The 22817-nt window shown below is 52.4% G+C and overlaps 1 protein-coding gene across 6 annotated transcripts; it reads left to right on the top strand.

Annotated features, from left to right (window-relative positions):
- Nucleotides 1-72: 72 nt before the first annotated feature.
- POFUT2 (protein O-fucosyltransferase 2) lies at nucleotides 73-22320 on the top strand. Of its 6 annotated transcripts, none has more exons than XR_010154381.1 (10): nucleotides 73-247; nucleotides 2077-2327; nucleotides 2673-2732; nucleotides 4669-4813; nucleotides 5773-5883; nucleotides 9993-10059; nucleotides 11026-11151; nucleotides 18154-18334; nucleotides 18606-20051; nucleotides 20568-22320. XR_010154381.1 is itself a non-coding variant. In XM_063803341.1 (10 exons), the coding sequence occupies exons 1-10, from the start codon at nucleotides 117-119 to the stop codon at nucleotides 20719-20721; spliced, it is 1350 nt and encodes a 449-aa protein (XP_063659411.1). In that variant the 5' UTR covers nucleotides 73-116; the 3' UTR covers nucleotides 20722-22320.
- The last annotated feature ends 497 nt before the right edge of the window (nucleotides 22321-22817 follow it).

Here is a 22817-nt window from a genome sequence, read left to right as displayed (position 1 = left end):
TGCGCGGGGAGGGCGGAGCTGGGCGTTGCCGTGGCTACTGGGAACGCATTTCACGGGGGCGGGGCGTGGTTCCGGGGCGGGGCGCGGCCGCCGGAAGTGCGTGGCCGCCCGGGGCCATGGCGACACTCAGCTTCGTCTTCCTGCTGCTGGGGGCAGTGTCCTGGCCTCCGGCTTCTGCCTCCGGCCAGGAGTTCTGGCCCGGACAGTCGGCGGCCGATATTCTGTCGGGGGCGGCTTCCCGCAGACGGTAAACGCGCGTCCACGGTGCCAACGCTGGGGTTCCAGGGCCGGGCAGGGTCAGAGGATGGGATGGGGGCGGGGCGGGGTCAGGGGCCAGGGAGATGGGATGGGGTCAGGGGCAGGCCCACGGGATGGAGGGTGGTCCGGGGCCAGGGAGATGGAATGGAGCGGAGTTATGGGGCAGGGGCCAGGGGGATGGGATGGAGCGGGGTCAGGGGGCAGGGGCCAGGGGAATGGGATGGGGTCAGGGTTTTGGGGCAAGGAATGTGGCGGAGTAAGGGGCCAGGGTGATGGTCTAGGAGCAGGGGGCAGGGGCCAGGAGGGATGGGATGGGGGCGGGGCAGGGATCAGGGCGATGGGATGGGATGGGGGCGGGGCAGGGGCCAGGGTGATGGGATGGGATGGGGGCGGGGCAGGGGCTAGGGCCAGGAGGGGTGGGATGGGATGGGGGCAGGAACGGGGGCCCGAGGGATGGGATGGGGGCGGGGCGGGAGCCGGGGCCAGGAAGGATGGGACGGGGACGGGACAGGGACAGGGGCAGGGGCGGGACAGGGACAGGGGCAGGGGCCGGGGCCGGGCTGGAGTCTGGGGGATGGGATGGGGCGGGGGCTGGGGGCAGGGTCGGGCCAGCGGGTTGGCTGTAGTCGAGGCTGCGTCACTGCGGCCCGGGTCTGCAGGCGGGGTCGTCTGCGAGGCCGGGGGCGCAGCCTCGGGAGCCCAGGAAGGGGGCCGGGTTGCTCAGGCTGAGCGTGGGCGGGCTCCGGAGGCCCCTGCAAGTGACACGGGTCCAGGCCTGGGTGTGCGGAGCCGGGAGTCAGTGCCGGGCGGGCGCTCCGCAGTGAATTCTCAGGGCCAAGACGAGCTTCGCGGCCGCCCTGTGGCTGTGGGGTCTCCAAGCGGACCCCAGGAGGGGCCTGGACGCAGAGGTATGCACGGCCCCTCGTGGCGTTCGCAGGCCTGGGCGCTGCACGCAGCTTCACTCGCGACGATGGGAGTATGGAAAACCAGCGCAGAGCAGGGAAAGGAGAGCGCCAGGGACAGGGTTTCTGTAGCCCTTGGGGACTTGTCTGTGCCTTGGGGACTTGTCTGTGCCTTGGGGCGCTTTGTGTCCTTCCTCTAGGGCAGTGATCTTAAAGTGTGTCCTGGATCTCTGAGCTTTTGTAGCCGTTTTAATAGTAGTACCAGAGTATTATACGCCTTTTTCACTTCTCATGAGTGCACTGTGGAGTTTTCCTAGTTTTCCTTGATCCGTGATGTCACAACAGATTGAATGCAGAAACGGGTATGGGAATCCAGCTGTCACCAGACCCAAAAGAGATTTGCAAAAATTAAGAACATCATCACAGTTCTTCTCACTAATTCATTTTTTAAAATACACTTATTTTTTATTTAAATATGTGGTTTTTGTTAACATGTAATGGCTTCTTATTTTTAGCTGAATTAAATACTTGTAGCTTTAACGTCTAACAGAGGACCTATTAATAGACTTAGTGCACATAACCAGCTGTCAGTCATTGTTTCCAGTGTAAAGGGGTCTTTACACCAAACAGTTTGAGAACCATGTGGGTACTGATTCTTGGGTTCCAGTCACTGGGATTCCTCTGCCTTAGTGTTGAACTATTGCTAATTGTTAAAAGGATGTTAGCATGTCTGCTGCTTCTGCTTACAGGCTCCGTAAGTAACTGGTCATAGAGAAACAGGCCACTCACTGCCTTCACAAACTAGGAACCATTGTAAGTGCCGAGTCGGGCGACGCGCTGAGACTTGTGAGCAGTCGGGTTTTCCGTGCGGAAACCTCAGCATTTGAGACCTGTGGTCCTCCTTCTCCCTGCTCAGGTATCTTCTGTATGACGTCAACCCCCCGGAAGGCTTCAACCTGCGCAGGGATGTCTATATCCGAATCGCCTCTCTCCTGAAGACTCTGCTGAAGACGGAGGAGTGGGTGCTTGTCCTGCCTCCATGGGGCCGCCTCTATCACTGGCAGAGTCCTGACATCCACCAGGTCCGGATTCCCTGGTCTGAGTTTTTTGATCTTCCAAGTCTCAATAAAAACATCCCCGTCATCGAGTATGAGCAGTTCATCGCAGGTGAGGCCGAGCGGCACGCTGGGAGGCCGTGGTTGCTTAACTGGGGCCAGGCAGTCATTTCTAAGGTAGACATCAGGTTGGGCTTACGATTGCATCCAGCCTCACCAGCATCCTCCAGTGCCCAGTGCTGCTGCCTGAGGCCTGTGGCAGCACCTTCTCCGCTCAGGAGCACAGTCCCTTTCCCACGCTGCAGTGAGCTTCCCAAAATGTTTCTCGGAAATGGACCTGAAGTGGATAAGCTTTGTGCCCCCTCAGAGCCGCCCTTACACCCTAAGAAAGCGGCCACCCCTGGGTGTTGTAGTGACAGGACTCGGCTCCCTGTGCGAAAGGCTGTTTTACGTTCAGGAAGACGCACTGCGTGTGGAGTACGCTTCGTGGTGTCTCAGTGCAGCGCCAGGGATAAAGGTCTGTCTTGTTTAATTTTGTGTTGCTTAATCTTTTCATTTAATTTTAAGAGAAGAATTAAAGCTCTTCTTAGAATGAAGGTATTTAGAGCTTTTTGTGTTGCGTTGTTTGGAAGAGATAAAGGTAAGTGATGCTTTGCTGCTGCACTTGAGAGGCCTTAAAGACGAATGAGTTAGTTTTGAGTCAGGCTCCTGCTTTCTAGCATCTGTTGAGTTCTTACTCGACAGCCACTCTCAGGGCTTAGAGACCTTTGCTCCCTGCCAAGGAGTGTGGCTCCCGTGTCATCATTTTTCAAGGATATGGTTCTCGTTGCACCCTAGATCTTGTCACTCTGAAATGTTTTCTGTGTCAGGGTCAGTCTTGTGAGTGCTAGGGGCATGCAACAACAGGGGGTAACCTCCGACATCCTTGTTGATACCAAGTCAGAAAGTCTGCTGCTTGTAAAAAGCATTCCTAGAGTGCGTCCTTTCCTGAGTTGACTTTAAAATTTGCTTGTGAGTCCTGGAAGATGAAAGCTGTGGTTGGGTATTTGGTCTAACTAGCAGCCAGCCCTTGGTCTGAACATTGGGTTATAGGAACCCAGAGATGCTATCCTTACCTCCCTTTGGTACCAGTGGGTTTCCTGACAGGGAAGCGGACAGGTCTGGGCCTTGGGCATCCGAGTGCTTGGGAAGGTCTGGGAAGACAGACGCTGTGTAATGAGCTTCTGAGGCAGATATGCTGGTCTCACGCTTACCTGCCATCCACCAGCCTGGGGCTTTGCTGAGCTGTTTCCTCGCCTGTGAGGTGGGGAAGGAACTGGGTGCCTGTCCTAGGGCGAGGCTGCCAAGAGACTGCACATGGTGAGCTCCTGATGTGGCTGACACAGCGCCCAGCGTGCAGGATCTTCACCACCTCCCACTAGCGTAAAAGGAGTCCCCGCAGCTGTGGCCTCGGGCCCTTAGGCCACGCAGCCCTTAGCCCCCAGTCATGAGTGAGCAAAAAGGATACCAGAACTTCACCTGCGCGATGCTCCCTCCCGCTTTGTTCCTGCCCCAGAACTTCACCTGCGCGGTGCTCCCTCCCGCTTTGTTCCTGCCCCCAGAACTTCACCTGCGCGGTGCTCCCTCCCGCTTTGTTCCTGCCCCCAGAACTTCACCTGCGCGGTGCTCCCTCCCGCTTTGTTCCTGCCCCAGAACTTCACCTGCGCGGTGCTCCCTCCCGCTTTGTTCCTGCCCCAGAACTTCACCTGCGCGGTGCTCCCTCCCGCTTTGTTCCTGCCCCAGAATTTCACCTGCGCGGTGCTCCCTCCCGCTTTGTTCCTGCCCCAGAATTTCACCTGCGCAGTGCTCCCTCCCGCTTTATTCCTGCTGCCTTTGAGCAGATCTTAATTGCTGACCTCTTGGGCGTCACAATGGCACCTTCTTGGTGCGGGTTGGGCCGTGAGTAAGAGGCACGACTCCTGCTCACCTGAGCTTCTGTCCCTGAGGGAGGCAGGACACCAGTGCAGTAGATGGTGGCCGAGGTGGTGAGGAGCGCTGTGGAAAACCAGGGGGATAGGGGACAGTGGCCTCACAGAGGGCCGGAGGGCGAGCCCCCAAGGGGAGTGGTCCTGGCAGGGAACAGCCTGGACCAGAGCGTGAGGGCCGGATGGGCTCATACGGGCCCTTGTGAGGATGGGGCCTGCTGCAGCCAGGCAGGGGTGGGGCCGGGGAATTGGGGACCAGCTCCACACCAGCCCCCGCCGGCTGCTGTTGCCGGCTGCTGTTGCGCGCTGACGGCCATGTGCCCTCAAGGCATGTGCTCTGCCCTGTCTCTGCTTTTGTGAGCCGCCTACAGCCCCTTTGGGAATAGGGTGGTGTACGGTAGTAAGAGTCAGCTGCTGGTGACTGATGCGTGCCCGTAAGTGAGCTTCCGATCGCTGTCACACTGCCTGGCTTTTCTTGGTGTCTTTCAGAGTCTGGTGGGCCCTTTATTGACCAGGTTTACGTCCTACAAAGTTACGCAGAGGGGTGGAAAGAAGGGACCTGGGAAGAGAAGGTGGACGAGCGGCCGTGTATTGATCAGCTCCTGTACTCCCAGGATAAGCACGAGTACTACAGGTGCCTGCTGAGGCTGCTCCCCCTGCCGCAGGTGCCCCCGCCTCCCCCTGCCGCATGCGCCCCCCCCCGCCGCAGGCACCCCCCCCACCCCCTGCCGCAGGCGCTCCCCCTCCGCCTCAGGCGCCCCCCGCCCACTCCTCCCCACCACTGCGGGTGCCCCCCGCCCCCCCTGCAGCACCCCGCCTCCCCCCGCCACGGTGTCCTCACCCCCCACTCCCCCGGCCGCAACCACCTCCCCCGCAGTGCCCTCGCTGCCCATGCTGGTTGCTGATGCAGGGTTCTGGGTGTCCCCTCCTGGGCATCCTGACAGTGTTGCGGCGGCCCTTGTGGTGGTAGCGCTTGTGGCTGCCCACACCGTTCCTCGTCCTTGACAGGCGGGTCCCCTTTGTGCTGAGGCCTGGAGAATGGGCCGTGAGGAACACCTGGCTGAGACCCCGTGCCTTTTTCCCTGTGTCTTTTCATGCATTTGGATGCTGCCACAGGGATGGAGGTCTTGTCAGTCCCAAGTGTCGATTGCCATTAAAGGCTCTGACACTGCCAGGCCTCCTGTGGAAAAGCTGTCAGTTAACAGCCTCCATGTGTCCAGTGCCAGGGCAGCTGGCTCTAAAGCATGGCAGGTGAGCTCTTGGGAAGGGCGCGGTTGACTTGGCTGACGGTCACAGCCAGGCTGGCCCTGAAGGTGCACAGGGCTGCCTCTGTCCGGCTCCCTCTGCCTCCCCGGCCATCCCGCCAGCCCCTATCATGGGGAAAGCCTCAGTGGTCCATCAGCCTGAGAGACACTCGTGGGCCTTTTAAAATTTTACTAGAATGTCACGATCTGCAGTCACAATCAGTAAGTTTTCCTAAAGCAGCCGCGTTTCATCAGGAGCAAGCCACAGTGTGTGCGTGTCTGGACTTGATTTGTTTTCCTCATGAAAGCAAAATAAACTGATAGAGCTGCTGTGGGTTTTGTTTTCCAGAGGATGGTTTTGGGGTTATGAGGAGACCAGGGGTCTAAACGTCTCCTGTCTGTCCGTCCAGGGCTCAGCCTCCATCGTGGCGCCCCTGCTGCTGAGGAACACATCAGCCCGGTGAGTGCCCCGGTCCCCTCGGGAGCAGCCTGGAGGCTGTGGCGTCTGCTCCGTGCGTGCTGGGCTGGGGGCTCTCCGCCCATACTCCCGCATCCCTGGCCCACCCACCTCACAGACAGCGGACCCTGGGGGCCCTGGGGGGTGGTGGTTAGGGAAGTGCTTGCATGTGTCTCTGCGAAACAGCCCAGTGGGTGCAGTGGGTGACGTGGACAGCGGGTGAGGGGCACAGAGGTGAGGGCTCGGCCCGGCCAGGTGCACGGGGAGGGGCTGAGCTGGGCTGGGCTGGGGGCGGTGGGGAGCTCACCATGAGACTGTTCTCGATTTGTAGCACTTGGGCAGCTTTTACCAGTACCTTCCCCCTCCCCACACCCAACACCCACTGTTTGATCTGTTTTCTGCCTCACGGGTCTGGGGAGGATCATGCAGCCACCTTTGGCCATGCGTCTGCCGTAAGTGGCCGCCGGCCTGGTGAGCTGGGCCTCGAGGGTCCACCCAGGAGGCTGGGGTTGCAGACAAGTCAGTACCTGATGATGTCGTAAACTCTGGAGGTAATTGTTGATGGCCACGTTCTTAGAACTTGCTGCAGACTGGGACCCTCTCCGTCACCTCCCTTGGGTCTTCTGAATCCCCCAGCAGGCGCTGTGAACGTCTCCCATAGAGCAGGCATAGCAGGGCATGGGTGCCCCTCGCACTTGCCCACGTTGAGGCTGCCTTGTCTGCTGTCGTGCCCTGTGTGTGCCTCTAGAGGCCATCAGCCACGATCCTGTTGCACATCACAGCTGGCTCGGTATCACCCTGGTCAGTAACAGCTGCCGCTGGCCCCAGCGGGCCGGGACCACATGGTCTCAGCTGCTCTGGGCCTTTGTGAAGGCAGGTGGCTCCAGCACAGGCCCGCGTGTCTGCTGCTCAGCCAGCCCGGCTGTTGCAGACAGAACTCAGAGGTTGTGGAGGGAGCTAGGCTGAATTGTTTTGGTTGTTGAGATGCAGCTTTAATGTTGTCCTGGGACTGGGTTCATTTCATGACAACATCCGGGTTTCGGAAGCCAGTCTGCCTACGTTTGGGGCCTGTGGAACAGTCTTGCCAGTCAGTTTTTTTGACTCACATTTACAGGTTAGAATGGAGCTGAGCCCAGAGGGGGCTTCCAACTAGATGGTCCTGATTTAGGAGAAACGCTTCTGCCGGGGAGCAGGGGGAAAAGGCGCAGTGGAAAAGGAGGCTGATGATGGGCGGTGAGGTCATCTGCCCCCAGCACCCAGGGAAAGTCTCTTCTGGGGGTTAAAGCCCTAATGGGAAGGTGAAGCTATCAAGCCGTCAGGAGAGGAGCCTCACCACCGTGGGGCAGAAAGCTTTCTTCAACAAGATGGGAAAAGCATGCACCAAAAAAGAAAGATTGGTAAAGCCAGTTACTTTAAAATCAAGAACTTTTGTCCATTAGAAAAATGGAGACAGGCCTCAGAGAGGGAGGTCCTGCAGCACATTTGATGAACTAAGGACTCTCTGGGATACAGGAGACGAAACCCAGCGAGTGAGGGACAGGCAGTCTGGGGTGAGGCGAGTCCAAGACGGGATCCGTGCAATTGAGACGAAACTCAGCGAGTGAGGGACAGGCAGCCTGGGGTGAGGTGAGTCCAACACAGGATCCATGCGATTCAGGAGTAAGGACAGCTGCTGTTAATGCGAGCAGGTGCCCCCATTGCTGTCATGCTCGGGAAACCAACCGCCATCGGGAGGACAGGCCCGCAGGGGCTCAAAGCCTGCTCCTGGAGCAAGAATCTGGTAAAACCCTGGGAACCTAGTGCACCCTGAATGCGGGACATGCACCCGCAGACCCCTGCCCAGGAACCTTCATAGCCTCCCCAGACCAGGAAAACACGTGCACCCCTCAGCCACGCACTGGATAGAGTGTGGTAGATCCACAGCTGAAGATGGGCAAACTGCTGCCGTGTTCAACAAAGAGAAATCAAGATATAATGCCCAGTAAAAAAAAGAAAAAGATAAATGTAGTCATGTTCCATGTGCATGAAGGTCAAAGACAGTCCCATGCATCGGAGGGAGAGATGGGAGGATGCCGGGGAGGCCCCTGAGGACGGGGCAGAGCAAGTGTGTGAAGCGCTTTCTTCCTCCTTGTTCCTCCACCCGGGTGGGGGCTGCACCGTGTTCATTTTGGAGCAGTTTGTCTACCTGCGCCCGTGCGGAATGTCCTCTACCCGCGCCCGTGTGGAATGTGCGTCTTGAAGTGCAGTATTGCATTTCATAAAAAGCCCTTAAAACGGCATTAGAAGCAGGGCCGGAGGCACCCACTGAATCCAGCTACGCCCCTCTCTCCAGAAATCGCCTCACATCACCGCCTGTGCATGGGGCCGTCTTTTGAAACACACGTGGAATCACCACACGTGCCCTCTCCATGCGGTTTTCAGTTTGCCCTTTCTTCCCACCCAGCCATTCACCTGGGTATTACGACACATGGACATCACCTCGTTCTTTTGCAGTTGTCTGTGTACAGATGGAAGAAAATGTGGCTTTTGGTTGTTTCCAGGTTTCTGTAGAAGAGTCTTTGTGTGAACCATGAGGGTGTAAAACTGTAGGATGCCACCCAGAAGAGGATGGCTGGGTGTGCCCTTGGTGCAGTCCTCAGAGTCCCCGCAGTGGCCGTGCACGGCTGGTTCCCAGGCAGCCACGAGGGCCGAGAGCTTCCATCTGTGTGGATCCAGTAGCAAAATGTGGAATCCTTGCTCTGTTCGTTTGTGTTTCTTTGATTTCAGAGTAAAACTACACTTTAAAAGCCTTTTGAAATGTTATTCTATAAAATGCCAACTTAGATATGTTGCTCATTTTTTCTCTGTAGAGATTAAATTTTTTTGTTTGTTTGTTTTTTGTTTTTTTTTGAGACTGAGTTTTGCTCTGTTGCCCAGGCTGGAGTGCAGTGGCGCGATCTCGGCTCACTGCAACCTCAGTCTCCTGGGTTCAAGCGATTCTCCTGTCTCAGCCTCCCAAGCAGCTGGGGCTACTTGTGGCATGCACCACCGCGCCCGGCTAATTTTTTTGTATTTTTAGTAGAGACGGGGTTTCACCGTGTTAGCCAGGATGCTCAATTGCCTGACCTCGTGATCCACCCACCTTGGCCTCCCAAAGTGCTGGGATTAGAGGCCTGAGCCACTGCGCCTGGCCAAAATTAAAATTTTTATTTTTCCTTAAAAATTTCTGCGTTTTTGTATTCCAGCCTTTACCACCCCAATATTCAGGTCTATTTGCTCACGGTCCATTTTGTGTGTTTCGTTTTTATTTTGCATCAAGAGCCCTGGGGGGAGTTTGGTGAGACGGTTGGCTCAATGGCTGGAATAGGAGAGGCACTTCCCACGTGGAATTAGGTAACGTGACAGTCACAGGCACCAGGATGACTTGTCAGACCCAAACTGGAGCAAGGAAGGCACTGAGGAGGAGGCACCTGCCTGCGAGTCTGAGATAAAGGCCAGCTGGAGGGCTCTCTGAAATAACCCCAGGACGTTCCTCACGTGCTTCACGCACCTCAACTTTCACAGCCGCTGCTTCAGTCGTATGCCCGTATTCCTGGGACTAGGTTTGCCACCGGACAAGGGTTGCAGTAATTCGGACGAGACGCTGTGGAAAGAATGCCTGCCCAGGAATGGCGTCTCTACCACGGAACAGATGCAGCTCCGGCTTGGAGCTCGAGTCAGTGAATTTGTTTCCAGGCAGCTTATGTGAACCTCTCCTTTTTGTCAAAGAAAACCTTCCCCCACCCTCCCCTCCTCAGGCACGCCTGCAGCTTGCCATAGCCGTCGGTGGATCCTGGATTCCAAGCCTTTTGCCCACTGTCAAATACACTCCTCAAATTAGGAGATACTTTTCTCTGATGTCATTCTCTTAGTTGACAGTAGGCATTAAAGCCCCCTCAGAACCGTGGTGTGGCGGCCAGACGGCAGCCTGCCTGTGTCTCAGCCATAACCACCCAACGCGCCCTGGTTAGTGTCCCTCGGAGACTTGGTCTCTGCTTCCTCGGCCCGGGGTTCTCCCAGTTTGTGCTCTGAGAGTGTGAATGTCATCATCCTTAACTCTTATAACTGTTTATTCTTCTGTTGTTTAAAAACAGGTCCGTGATGTTAGACAGAGCCGAGAACCTACTTCACGACCACTATGGAGGGAAAGAATACTGGGATGTGAGTGTTTCCTCGGGAGCGTTTTTCTCAATTAGTGTATGTTGCCCATTATTTCGCTTTTGAAAATTTAAAACAGTCGACAGCTCTTTTTGAACCTTGCTGATTAAAACCATCATTTTAAGCCATGGATTTGGGCAACTGCGGTGACTCTGCGCCACCCCCAAGCCTCACATGGCTGCAGAGCCAGGTCCTCGGGAGCCCACAGGGCCACCCAGCTCTCCCCTCTGATGCCACAGGCCTTGAAGGCGGTGGCAGCGCCCTGGAGTCAGCCCCCGAGTCAGTGACTCCGTCAGTGGCTGGAACGTAGACCCCTCCTTTCTCCTCTCTTTAGCTTTGAAAGGTGGGACTATTCTCTGCAGCGGGTCTTTTCTGTTGGCGTTGATTTCCGCATTGATGGGGTGACTTTCCATAGCCACCCCTGGTTCTGTGAGTGAGTGGGAGCAGAGGGCGGGAAGCGGCTGCCCCCTCCCGTGGACACAGCAGGCCTGCTGACGTGTTCACCAGGGCAGCAGCTTGTAAAGCCGGAACCTGCCTGCAGGAGACACAGTCCCTGCTCACGTGGGACTTTGTGCAGGTCAGTCCCACCCCGTTTGGCAAAGCAGGATGTGCTAACCGCCTAAGCTAGAAGTCGAGTTGGGGAGAGACTGAGGGGAAGGAGCTGCACACAGTTGTGCCAGCCAGGGGCAACGGCCAGCTGAGCCCAGTGTGTGCCTCAGCTTCCCACGGCAGGGGCTGGCAGAGCCGGCAGGGGTGGGCGGCTTGCCCTGCGTTGGCTTCATGCAGGAGACCCTCCAAGAGCCTCCACCGTGGATGGCGCTGCTTCTCAGGCGACCGTGGATGGAGGACGTGTCTGAGGGGCTTGTTCCAGCTGCGGGGGTGGGTGGTGGCAGCGACAGGAGAACCCGCTCCGGGAGGGCTGCGTGGCGGGCGGGCGTGTTCTCAGCCGAGCCGTCGCCGTTTCCACAGACCCGTCGCAGCATGGTGTTTGCCAGGCACCTGCGGGAGGTGGGAGACGAGTTCAGGAGCAGACACCTCAACTCCACGGACGACGCAGACGGGATCCCCTTCCAGGAGGACTGGACGAAGATGAAGGTAGCCCCCCTCCCTTTTGTTAATTAGAGAAAAGGTAAAGTCTCTCTGGAGATGCCCTACACTCAGGCCTTCCATGTAAAGTCACAGCAGGGTTGGCGTGTCTGTGGGCGTGGATGCCTCGGCGCCTCTCTGGAATGTGAGTCACAGTAATGACCTGCTCTCGGGAGGCGCCGGGACCCTGGGGCCCTCGTCATGTGCAGACTCAGGGAGTCACTCGGACTGGCTTTACCTTTAGTAACACGGGCAGTCATGGCAGGCCCAGCAGACTCAAAGGTGTTCTCAGAGCGCGGCGAGGCCAGGAGCGCGGAAGCAGGAGCTCGAGGTGGTCAGAGGCACGTTCGGCCTTTTTCCATCTTGACTTGATTGATAAAGAGAAAAAAGCAGCGTTCACCTGGACTCACCCAAAAGCACCATCAGTGCTGTTTTGGTCTAGAATCATCCTTTTTTTATTCTTTGTATATATTTTTAAGTGTTTTCTGAAAGTTTGGGTTTTTCTGTGATGTAATTTCAACAAATGTGTTGCTTTTTCAACTTGATACTGTTTTTAAGCATTTTCAGTGTCTGTTTTTAGCGTTTTTTAAACAAAACTTTCATAGAAGTGCCATTTTACTCGCTTGTTCTTTATGGGGTATTTGAGCTATTTCCAAATGGAATAGCATTCATTGTTCCAGCAATAATTAAGTTACTTGGACAGTTTTTACTGGGGAAAAAATATAGAAGATTTTTTTCATTTTTATCCCACTTGTGTTTCTTTTAAGTGTTTTTTATTTTTTTATTCTTTTTAATTTTATTTTTAATTTTATTTAATTAATTTGTTTTTGTTTTTGTTTTGAGACAGAGTCTCACTCTGTCGCCCAGGCCGGAGTGCAGTGACACGATCTCAGCTCACTGCAACCTCTGCCTCCCGGGTTCAAGCAATTCGCCTGCCTCAGCCTCCCGAGTAGCTGGGATCACAGGCGCGTGCCACCGCACCCGGCTAATTTTTGTATTTTGAGTACAGACAGGATTTTCCCATGTTGGCCAGGCTGGTCTCAAACTCCTGACCTCAAGTAATCCACCCGCCTTGGCCTCCCAGAGTGCTGGGATTACAGGCGTGAGCCACTGTGCCTGGCTTATTTTATCATTTTTTTTTTTAGCCTTGATCATTTTTGGGGAGCAGGTGGTGTTTGGTTACATGGATAAAGTGGTAGTTTCTGAGATTTTGGTACACCCATCACCCGAGCAGTGTACACTGTCCCCAATGTGTAGTCTTTTATCCCTCACGCCCTCCACTCTTCCCCTCGAGTCCCCAAAGTCCATTGTGTCATTCTTATGCCTTTACATCCTCATAGCTTAGTTCCCGTGAGAACATACAATATTTGGTTTTCCATTCCTGAGTTACTTCACTTAGAATAATGGTCTCCAGCTCCATCCAGGTTGCTGCAAATGCATTCATTTCGTTCCTCGTTATGGCTAATATACCACATTTTCTTTATCCACTCATTGGTCAGTGGGCATTCAGGCCGGTTCCATGTTTTTGCAGCTGTGGATTGTGCTGCTATAAACATGCATATGCAAGTGTCTTTTTCATATAGTGGCATCTTTTTCTCTGGGTAGATACCCGGCAGTGGGACTGCTGGATCAAATGGTAGTTCTACTTTTAGTTCTTTAAGGAATCTCCACACTGTTTTCCACAGTGGTTGTACTAGTTGACATTCCCACCAGGAGTGTCGCAGTATCCCTTTCACTGCATCCGTGCCGACATCCATTATTTTTGGGTTTTTAAATTATGGCCATTCTTGCAGGAGTAAGGTAGTATCCTGTTGTGGTTTTCATTTGCATTTCCCTGATCATTAGTGAGGTTAAGCATTTTTTCATACGTTTGTTGGCCATTTGTGTATCTTGAGAATTGTCTATTCCTGTCCCTAGCCTATGTTTTGATGGGATTATTTGTTTTTTCATGCTGATTTGTTTCATTTCCTTGTAGATTCTGGATATTAGTCCTTGGTCGGATGCAAAGTGTGCAAGTATTTCCTCCCACTCTGGGAGCTGTTCGCTGATTGTTTCTTTTGCCGTGCAGAAGCTTTTTAGTTTAATTATGCCCTATCTATTAATGTTTGTTTTTGTTGCATTTGCTTTGGGTTCTTGGTCAGGAACTCTTTGCCTAAGCCAATGTCTAGAAGAGTTTTTCTGATGTTATCGTCTAGAATTTTTATGATTTCAGGTCTTAGATTTAAGTCTTTAATCCACCTTGAGTTGATGATCCAGTTTCATTCTTCTACATGTGGGCTGCCAATTATCCCCACACCGTTTTTGAATAGAATGTCCTTTCCCCACTTTATGTTTTTGTTTGCTTTGTCGAAGATCAGTTGGCTGTAAGTATTTGGCTTTATTTCTGGGTTCTCTTCTGCTCCACTGGTCTAGGTACCTATTTTTATAGCAGTACCTTGCTGTTTTGGTAACTATAGCCTTGTAGGATAGTTTGAAGTTGAGTATTGTGTACTTCCAGATTTGTACTTTTTGCTTAGTAGTTTTGCTTTGGCTATGTAGGCACTGTTTTGGTTCCATATGAATTTTAGGTTTTTGTATTTTCTAGTTCTGTGAAGAATGATGATGGCATTTTGATGGGAATTGCACTGATAGATTGCTTTTGTAGTATGGTCATTTTCACAATATTGATTCTACCCATCCATGAGCATGGGATGTATTTCCATTAGTTTTTGTTGTCTATGAATTCTTTCAGCAGTGTTTTGTAATTTTCCTTGTAGAGATCAAGTTTTGTGGGTTTTTTTGGTTGTTTTTGTTTGTTTGTTTGTTTGTTTGCAGCTGTTGTAAAAGGAGTTGAGTTCTTGGTTTGATTCTCAGCTTGGTTGTTGTTGGTGTATAGCAGTGCTACTGAGTTGTGTACATTGATTTTGTGTCCTGAAACTTTACTGATTCATTTATCAAATCTGGGAGCTTTTTGGATGAGTCTTTAGGGTTTCCTAGGTATACAATTATATCATCAGTGAACAGTGACAGTTTGACTTCCTCTTTACTGATTTGGATGCCGTTTCTTTCTTTCTCTTGTCTGATTGCCCTGACTAGGACTTCTAGTACTATGTTGAATAGAAGTGGTGAGAGTGGGCATCCTTGTCTTGCTCCAGTTCTCAGGGTGAATGCTTTCAACTTTTCCCCCTTCAGTATAATGTTGGCTTTGGATTTGTCAGAGATGACTTTTATTATCTTGAGGTATGTCCCTTCTATGCCACCTTTGCTGAGGGTTTTAATCTTAAAGCAATGCCGGATTTTGTCAAATGCCTCTTCTGCATCTATTGAAATGATCATATGATTTTTTTTTTAGTGCTGTTTAGGTGGTGTGTCACATTTGTTGACTTGGATATGTTAAACCATCCCTGCATCCCTGGTATGATACCCATTTGATCATGTTGTGTTATCTTTTTGATATGTTGTTGGATTCGGTTAGCTAGTATTTTGTTAAGGATTTTTGCATCTATGTTCATCAGGGATATTGGTCTGTTGATTTATGGAGGATTCCCTCTTTCTCTGTCTTTTGGAATAGTTTCAGTAGAATTGATACCACTTCTTCTTTCAGTGTCTGATTTCAGCTGTGAATTCATTGGGTCCTGGACTTTTTTTGTTGGCAATTTTTAAATTACTGTCTCAATCTCACTACTTGTTATTGGTCTGTTCAGAGTTTATATTTCTTCCTGGTCTATATCTAGAAGGGTTGTGTATTTCCAGGAATTTATCCTCTTGATTTTCCAGTTTGTGCGCATAAAAGTGTTCATAGTAGCCTTGGATGATTATTTGTGTTTCTATGGTATCGATTGTAATATCTCCCGTTTTGTTTCTAATTGACCTTATTTGGATCTTCTCTCTTCTTCGTTAATCTCACTAATGGTCCATCAATGTTGTTTATCTTTTCAGAGAACCAGCTTATTGTTTCATTTAACTTTTGTATTTTTTTGTCTGTTCATTTCAATTTCATTTAGTTCTGCTCTCATCTTGGTTGTTTTCTTCTGCTGGGTTTGGGTTTGTTCTTGTTTCTCTCATTCCTTGAGGTATGACCTTAGATTGTCTGTGCTCTTTCAGATTTTTTGATGTAAGCATTTAATGCTGTGAATTTTCCTCTTGGCACCACTTTTGCTGTGTCCCAGGGGTTTTGATAAGTTATGTCAGTGTTATTGTTCAGTTCAAAGAATTTTTAAATTTCCGTCTTAATTTCATTGTTGACCCAAAGATCAGGAGCAGATTATTTAATTTCCATGTGTTTGTATAGTTTTGAGGGTTCCTTTTGGATTTAATTTCCAGTTTTACTCCACTGTGGTCTGAGAGGGTACTTGACATAATTTTGATTTTCTTAAATTTATTGAGGCTTGTTTTGTGGCCAATCATATGGTTTATCTTGGATAACGTTCCATATGCTTATGAACAGAATGTATATTCTGCAGCTGTTGCGTAGAATGTTCTGTAAATATTTTAGTCCACTTGTTCCAGGGTATAGTTTGAGTCTATTGTTTCTTTGTTGGCTTTCTGTCTTGATGACCTGTCCAGTGCTGTCAGTGGAGTATTGAAGTCCCCACTTATGTTGTATTGCTGTCTATCTCATTTTTTAGGTCTAGTAGTAATTGTTTTATAAATTTGGTAGCTCCAGTGTTAGGTGCATGTATAATTAGGATTGTGGCATTCTCCCGTTGGACTGATCCTTTTATCATTATATAATGTTCCTCCATCTTTTTTAACTGTTGTTGCTTTAAAGTCTGTTTTGTCTGATATAAGAATACTACTCTACTCGCTTTTGGTGTCCATTTGCATGGAGTATCTTTTTCCACCCCTTTCCCTTAAGTTTGTGTGAGTCCTTATGTGTTAGGTCAGTCTCTTGAAGACTTTTGCCTCACAGCTTTCAGGTGGATTTTTTTCCATTCTGCCATTCTGTTTCTCTTAAGTGGAGTCTCTAAGCCATTTACATTCAACTTTGGTATTGAGGTGTGAGGTACTGTATTCTATTCATCATACTAGTTGCTGCCTGAATACTCTGTTTTCTTTCTTTTTCATTGCGTTGTTTTATATACCCTGTGAGATTTATGCTTTAAGAAGGTTCTATTTTGGCGTATTTTGAGGTTTTGTTTCAAGATTTAGAACTTCTTTAACATTTCTTGTAGAGCTGGCTTTGGGAGTGGTGAATTCTCTCAGCATTTGTTTGTCTGAAAAAGATGATCTCTCCTTCATTTATGAAGCTTAGTTTTGCTGGATATAAAATTCTTGGCTGATAATTACTTTGTTTGTGGAAGCTGAAGATAGGACCCCAGTCCCTTGTAGCTTGTAGGTTTCTGCTGAGAAATCTGCTGTGAATCTGATAGGTTTTCCTTTATAGGTTACCTGGTGCTTTTGGCTCACAGCTCTTAAGATTCTTTCCTTCATCTTGACTTTAGATAACCTGATGACTGTGTGCCTAGGAGATGATCTTTTTGTGATGAATTGCCCAGGTATTCTTTGAGCTTCCTGTATTTGGATGTCTAGATCTCTAGCAAGACCAGGTAAGTTTTCCTCAATTATTCCCTCAAATAAGTTTTCCAAACTTTTAGATTATTCTTCTTCCTCAGGAACACCAATTATCCTTAGGTTTGGTTGTTTAACATAATTCCAAATTTCTTGGAGGCTTTGTTCATTTTTTTTACTATTCTTTTTTCTTGTTTGTTGGAGTGGGCTAATTTGAAAACCTTGTCTTCGAGCTCTGAAGCTCTTTCTTCTCCTGTTCTAGTCTATTATTGAAACTTTCCAGTGTATTTCGTTTCTTTAAGTGTGTCTTTCATTTCCAGAAGTTGCAATTGTTTTTCCTTTATGATACCTATTTATCTGGAGCATTTTTCATCCATATTGTTGTTGTTGTTGTTGTTTTAATTTCTTTAAGTTGGTTTTCACCTTTGTCTGGTATGTCCTTGAGTAGCTTAATAATGAACCTTCGGAATTCTTTATCTGGCAATTCAGAGATTTCTTCCTGGTTTGGATCCATTGCTGGGGAGCTACTATGATCTTTTGGGGGTACTATAGAACCTTGTTTTGTCATATTATCCACAATTCCTTTTCTGCCTGCTTCTCATTTGGGCAGACTACTTCAGTGGAAAGATCTGGAACTCATGGGCTGCTGTTCAGATTCTTTTATCCCACGGGGTTCTCTGTGGCGCTCTTCGCCTTCCCCTAGGGATGGGGCTCCCTGAGAGCTGGGCTGCAGTGATTGTTATTGCTCTTCTGGGTCTAGCCACCCAGTGGGGCTACCAGGCCCTGGGATGCTGCTGGGGAATGTCTGTGGAGAGTCCTGTGATGTGATCCGTCTTCAGGTCTCCCAGCCGTGGGTTCCAGCACCTGCTCTGCTGGAGGTGGCGGGGGAGTGAAGTGGACTCTGCGGGGGTCCTTGGTTGTAGTTTTGTTGAGTGCACTGGCTTTCTCGAATGCTGGTTATGCTGCAGTGAAGTTGTCACGTGGACAGACTCGGGACCTGTGGACAGCCAGGAGGTTGCAGGTGGTGGGATTAGCTGTTGCTTTCTCCTTCCTTGGAGCAGTGTTGTTGGTTAGAATTTGCTGTAGCCGTTTGCGTTGGTGGCCTCCAGCCAGGAGGTGGCACTGTCAAGAGGGCAGCAGAGCATTCTGGCTCCCAGGGAGTTTGCGGCTGTGAGCTGCTTTGTCCACAGGATCCGTGAACTCTTTGTGGCACGTCCCTGCGGTGGTTCTCGGAGCAAAAGTTCACAGCGTGAGCCTCCACATGCTGTTCTCTTTTTAAATATTTTTCTTTACCTCAGATAAAATGATTTCTGGTAATTAATACTGCTTCACTGTCTTCTTAGAAAGACATCTGGTCGCCCCCGAGATTCCACCTGAATCCCTTAGACAGCCCTGGAGCCACCCCGTGGAGGAGGCCACATGGAAAGGGTCATCCCTCTGCGTCTCGAGTCCCACCCGGTGCCCAGGATGAGCCCCGAGCCCACCTGTCAGCTTCTGCATTTCCTTGTGGTTCTTTGCTAGGTCAAGCTGGGCTCCGCGCTAGGGGGCCCCTACCTGGGAGTCCACCTGAGAAGAAAAGATTTCATCTGGGGTCACAGACAGGATGTACCCAGTCTGGAAGGGGCCGTGAGGAAGATCCGCAGCCTCATGAAGACCCACCGGCTGGACAAGGTGTTTGTGGCCACAGATGCCGTCAGAAAGGGTATGGAGCTTCAATGCTCTTGTTTCTTTCCTTTCTTCTTGATCCCTGGTTCCGTTCTGGGTAGACCTGGAACTACCAGATCCATGAAGATCTGCATGATCTTCAACTGTAACTCCTGGGAGGGTAAAGCTGAGTTGTGTGTCTGCACCTTTGGCGCCAGTTCCTAACGAATTAACCAGAAGCCAAGTACGCATGTCTGTCTGCTAAAGAGACACGTATCTGTCCTTACTGGAGGATCCCGGTTCAAAGGGTCTCTCCTTCTACTTTGCAGAATATGAAGAGCTAAAAAAGCTGTTACCCGAGATGGTGAGGTTTGAACCCACGTGGGAGGAGCTGGAGCTCTACAAGGACGGAGGCGTTGCGATTATTGACCAGTGGATCTGCGCACACGCCAGGTGCCTGCCCACGTCACTGTCGGCCGAGAGCGGGTCGGGTGGCTTTCAAAGGTTCTTCTGTCCCAAGTACTCGGTGTCAGAGCAGATGGTTGCCTGTGTTCACAGTGGTCATTTCCATACTGTTTGCCTCCTCGTCTGAGTCTCCTGTAGCATCTGGTTCGGTGTTTCCCTGGGCTGAAGTTAATTGTTCATCTTGCCCCTTTAGTTCTCACGCACAGAATTCCTCCATAGCAGGCTGTTGGCATAGCTGGCCTCGTCTCAGAACCTCTTCTTGTGTCTCATTTTCCCATCATTCCCAGTTTCTGCCCCTGTCTGCCCCCTGCCCTGAGAGTTGCCTGTGCCCTGGACTTGGGCGTGTCCTTGTTGCTATGTGTGTTGTTGAGCATCCGTGAGCGTCCCCGAGGCCAGGAGCGTAGGCCCTCGTGTGATCGTTCTCGTGGGGCTGCCGTGAGCGTCCCAGAGGCCGGGAGCATGGGCCCTGCGTGCAGTCATTCCTCTGGGGTTGCTGTGGGAGGTACGCCTGGGCCTCTGTTCCTCCAAAGACCTGCCTGCCCATCTGCATAGGAGATGAAGGCTGGGGTTAGGGTGAAACAGTTTGAGTTAAATGGAAAATGAAAGTAGAGGGAATGATCTTCCCTGTGGTTAGCACTGTGCCTGCGCGTGCGTCTCTGTGGGTTAGTCTGTCTCTCTCCTGCCCGAGGAATACTGAGCGCCCTGAGCCGGTGCCTCTTCACACCTCTGCTATTTCCTGTGGTGTTCTGGGCATGGTGTATAAGACCCACAGAGGCTCCGGGTGATGCTGTCTGCTGGGTGTGGGTCCCTTTCCCTGTTAAGCAGACAGGATGCAGCGCTGACTTCTTAGGTCGGGGCGGAGGTGTGCAGGAGCCCAGTCACGAGCTCGCCCCTGCTTCTCAGGTGTGGCCTTGGGATTTTGACTGCGACCTTGGTGGTGCTGTCTCCGCAGCCCAGGAAGCCTGCTGTGGGGAGGCTTCACACTGAGCTCTCAGCCTCCTGCCCTCAGCTGCGCGAAGCGCTCGGCCCAGCTCACTGAAGCTGCCCTGCCTCCGGGCCGGCGCGGCCTGCTCTGGCAGGCCCCTGTGTGTGGGGTGGTGAGGGTCTCCCCACCAGTGCTGCACCCCGCAGCAGCATACAGGCCTGTGTGGCCTGCTGGCCCTGTGGCTCCGTGTACAGCGCTGTGCATGTTACATTTGCTCTGGAAACATCTCTGGGGTTTGCTTGTTCACGAAGTTCATGAAGTGCCGCTGGAGAGCCAGAGACCAGCTGCGCAGGAGCCGGAGGAACGGGCAGGCCGCTGACCTGAGGTCTGGAGAAACCCCTGGAGAAGGGTGTCCCCCCCAGCCCATACAGCGTGTGTGTGGAGGGGGGCCTTGACCTCCGTGATGTCTGCTGTGCCTCAGGATAAGGAACCCCCATGCCCTGGCTAGACAGTGTGTGGTTAGTAGGAATCTCTCATTGTTCACCGTGTGACCCCCAGGAGGTATTCGACCTGCACTGGCGTGCCTGGCCTGGGATTTGGTGACGGAGAGGGCTCCCGGGGGGACATGCGGCGGGAGAGGAGCGTGGCGGCTGCTGACTGTGGGGTGTGGATGGGGCTGCAGCACCAGGCAGAGCCCCTCAGGGCGCAGATGTCGAGGGCATCTGAGCGAGGGGTGCCAGCAAGGGGGCGGCCGGCTGGTGGGTGCTCGGGGGGCGGCTGTGTTGGTTCCATGTAACTGTGGAACTCATTTCACTCAGCTGCTCCTCTCAGTTCTCCCTGACTCTGGAACCTCTGTGACCCCAGTTCTCCCTGACTCTGGAACCTCTGTGATCCTTTGCAGGTTTTTTATTGGCACCTCAGTCTCAACATTTTCTTTTCGGATTCATGAGGAAAGAGAAATCCTGGGGTTGGACCCCAAGACGACGTACAACAGGTTCTGCGGAGACCAAGAGAAGGCGTGTGAGCAACCCACCCACTGGAAGATCACCTACTGAGGAGGATCCTCCGGGGCCGCTCCCCGGACCCGACAGGCGCGGGTGGATGCAGGTTCTGTCGCCGTGGAGTCACCGTCTGCCGCCAGCCGGGAGCTGGGCGGACAGGACCGTCCCTCGCAGGGTCCCGGGCCCAGAAGAGGCCCCACGCCTCTAGAGCTGTGCTCCGTCCTCGGCGTTGCCAGCCGCCATGGCTGATGAAGAGGCTCCGCTGCTCTCGGGGGCGGCGGTTGTTTCCAGGCAGCGTCTGTGAACCCACAGCTCGGTTGCCAGCAGTGCCCGCGTGGTGACCCAGAAGCAGGAGTGTTTGTCAGGCTCCCGCTCTGGTCTTTCCAGCCACCTTTCATGTCTTCATATTTTAAGTTCATTGAGGATAGATGCAGGCGGGTGAGCTGCCCTCCGTCAGGCGGACCCGGGCTGACATTTCCCTGGGAGCTGGTGCAAGGAGAAGCGTCATTTTAAATGTCTGCAGAGCGACCAGGGGCCTCATGAATCCCTCCGTTGCCCTCCGCGCAGCAGGAGGCTGCCTGTGTGTTTCCTCCTGGGATGCGTGCAAGGCAGACCTGGTGCTGCAAAGGAAGGGCCTGAGGCCTCAGGGAGCCCCGTGGAGGGATGACAGTTCAGGCCCTACTGCTGGCACGTCAGAGCGCTGGGAAGTTTTTCAGTGATGTCTCTGGGGCACTCAGTGGATTGTCTGTAGGAAACTTGCAGCTCCGCTCCTCACACCAGGCCCGGCTGGCCACCCACCCTCGCCCCCACTGCCCCTCCCTCGCCCCGACTGCCCCGCCCTACCCTCACCCTCACCCCGACTGCCCCGCCCTCGCCCCCACTGCCCCTCCCTCGCCCGGCTGGCCGTCCCTGCCCTCGCCCCGGCTGGCTGTCCCTGCCCTCACCCCGGCTGGCAGGTGCACATGGGGCCTCCGGGTCTACCATTCGCTATTGAGAACTAGAAATGAGGAAGGACAGTTACGCTAACTCCAAAAGGCTGTCTAGGATGAGCTGCTTTATCAGGGAGCTCCTCATACCCATTTTACAGAAATCATTTTTAGGTCTTTGTGCCACCACCACGAGGGGCATCTGCAAAGAGGGCAACGCTAGACACAGAATCCGTGGAAGGTGCAGCAGTGCCTCAGGGGTCCTCAGGGTCAGGGAGCCCCCCTCGCCCTCTTGGCCCGTTACCCTTTGTGACTTTCCACCATGGTGTCGTGTGACCCTCAGTCAGGCTGGTGGGGGCTGAGTCCTCACTGAGCAGCCACTTTCCACATCTGCTAGAGGAACAGTGACATGGACACCTGTGTGACAGAGAGAGGACAGTTAGTGAGGAGGGACAGACAGCTCTTCCCTTCGGAGCCTGGCTAGTCTAGGACATCACCTTGCTGTGTCTTCTCAAGCTTTTAAAATTGACCCTGAACGTGTGACAGGGCCCTATGGTGTTACTCAAAGCTGTGCAGGGTAAATGATGACATATTTATTCTTTTTCCATTTGTTCTAGAAACAGTGCCTTTTTCATCAGTTGCATTTTCCAGGCTGAGAGCTGTATAAAACATTTTGGACTGTGACCATGTACCTTCCTTTTTAAGAAAAATAAACTGCTTTATGGTAGTTGGTAGCTGTGGAGTGTCGACTCATTAGACTCATTTCCTGCCACACAGCGGAAGGTGGAAGAACCTTTTCAGATCTCCCAGAAAGCGGATGGTGACCAGGCATGGAGGAACAGGGTAGGGGCCGCTCCTGCTGGCCTGCGAGTGCTGTGGCATCTACGTCAGGACACCACTTCTGCCAGAGCCCCTGGGCCCCCAGTGTGGCCTGGGTCTGCTCAAGGGGCCCTGCAAGGCCTCGTCATCAACAGCAACCAGCCCTCCTCTGTTCATTAGACTGCTGGGAGGCCTCTTTGGGGAAAGAATCCCTCAGGTGTAAAACTGCCAGGTTTTTAGGCACATAGGAGATGGCAGTATGGCCTTTGTGAGTTTAATTGTGGTGGGAAAAGACCAGCCAGTGAGAAGATTGTGTGGTCGGTGCTGGTAAATGCTGCAGAACTCGCGTGGAGAAAGCCTGGAGGTGGTGGGAGGTTGGGAGGGGCTCAGGAAGGCTGGGAGGGG

The sequence above is a fragment of the Pan troglodytes genome, chromosome 22 (assembly GCF_028858775.2).
Source record: "Pan troglodytes isolate AG18354 chromosome 22, NHGRI_mPanTro3-v2.0_pri, whole genome shotgun sequence".
Taxonomy (NCBI): Eukaryota; Metazoa; Chordata; class Mammalia; order Primates; family Hominidae; genus Pan; species Pan troglodytes.
Note: the sequence above shows the minus strand (reverse complement) of the source record. Positions and strands in the feature narration are given on the sequence as shown.

Coding starts and splice junctions, on each gene's coding strand:
- POFUT2 (XM_063803341.1), top strand. CDS start 117: ATGGCGACACTCAGCTTCGTCTTCCTGCTGCTGGGGGCAGTGTCCTGG. Junction 5,884..9,992: donor CTGAGGAACACATCAGCCCG/GTGAGTGCCCCG, acceptor GTTTAAAAACAG/GTCCGTGATGTTAGACAGAG. Junction 10,060..11,025: donor GAGGGAAAGAATACTGGGAT/GTGAGTGTTTCC, acceptor CCGTTTCCACAG/ACCCGTCGCAGCATGGTGTT.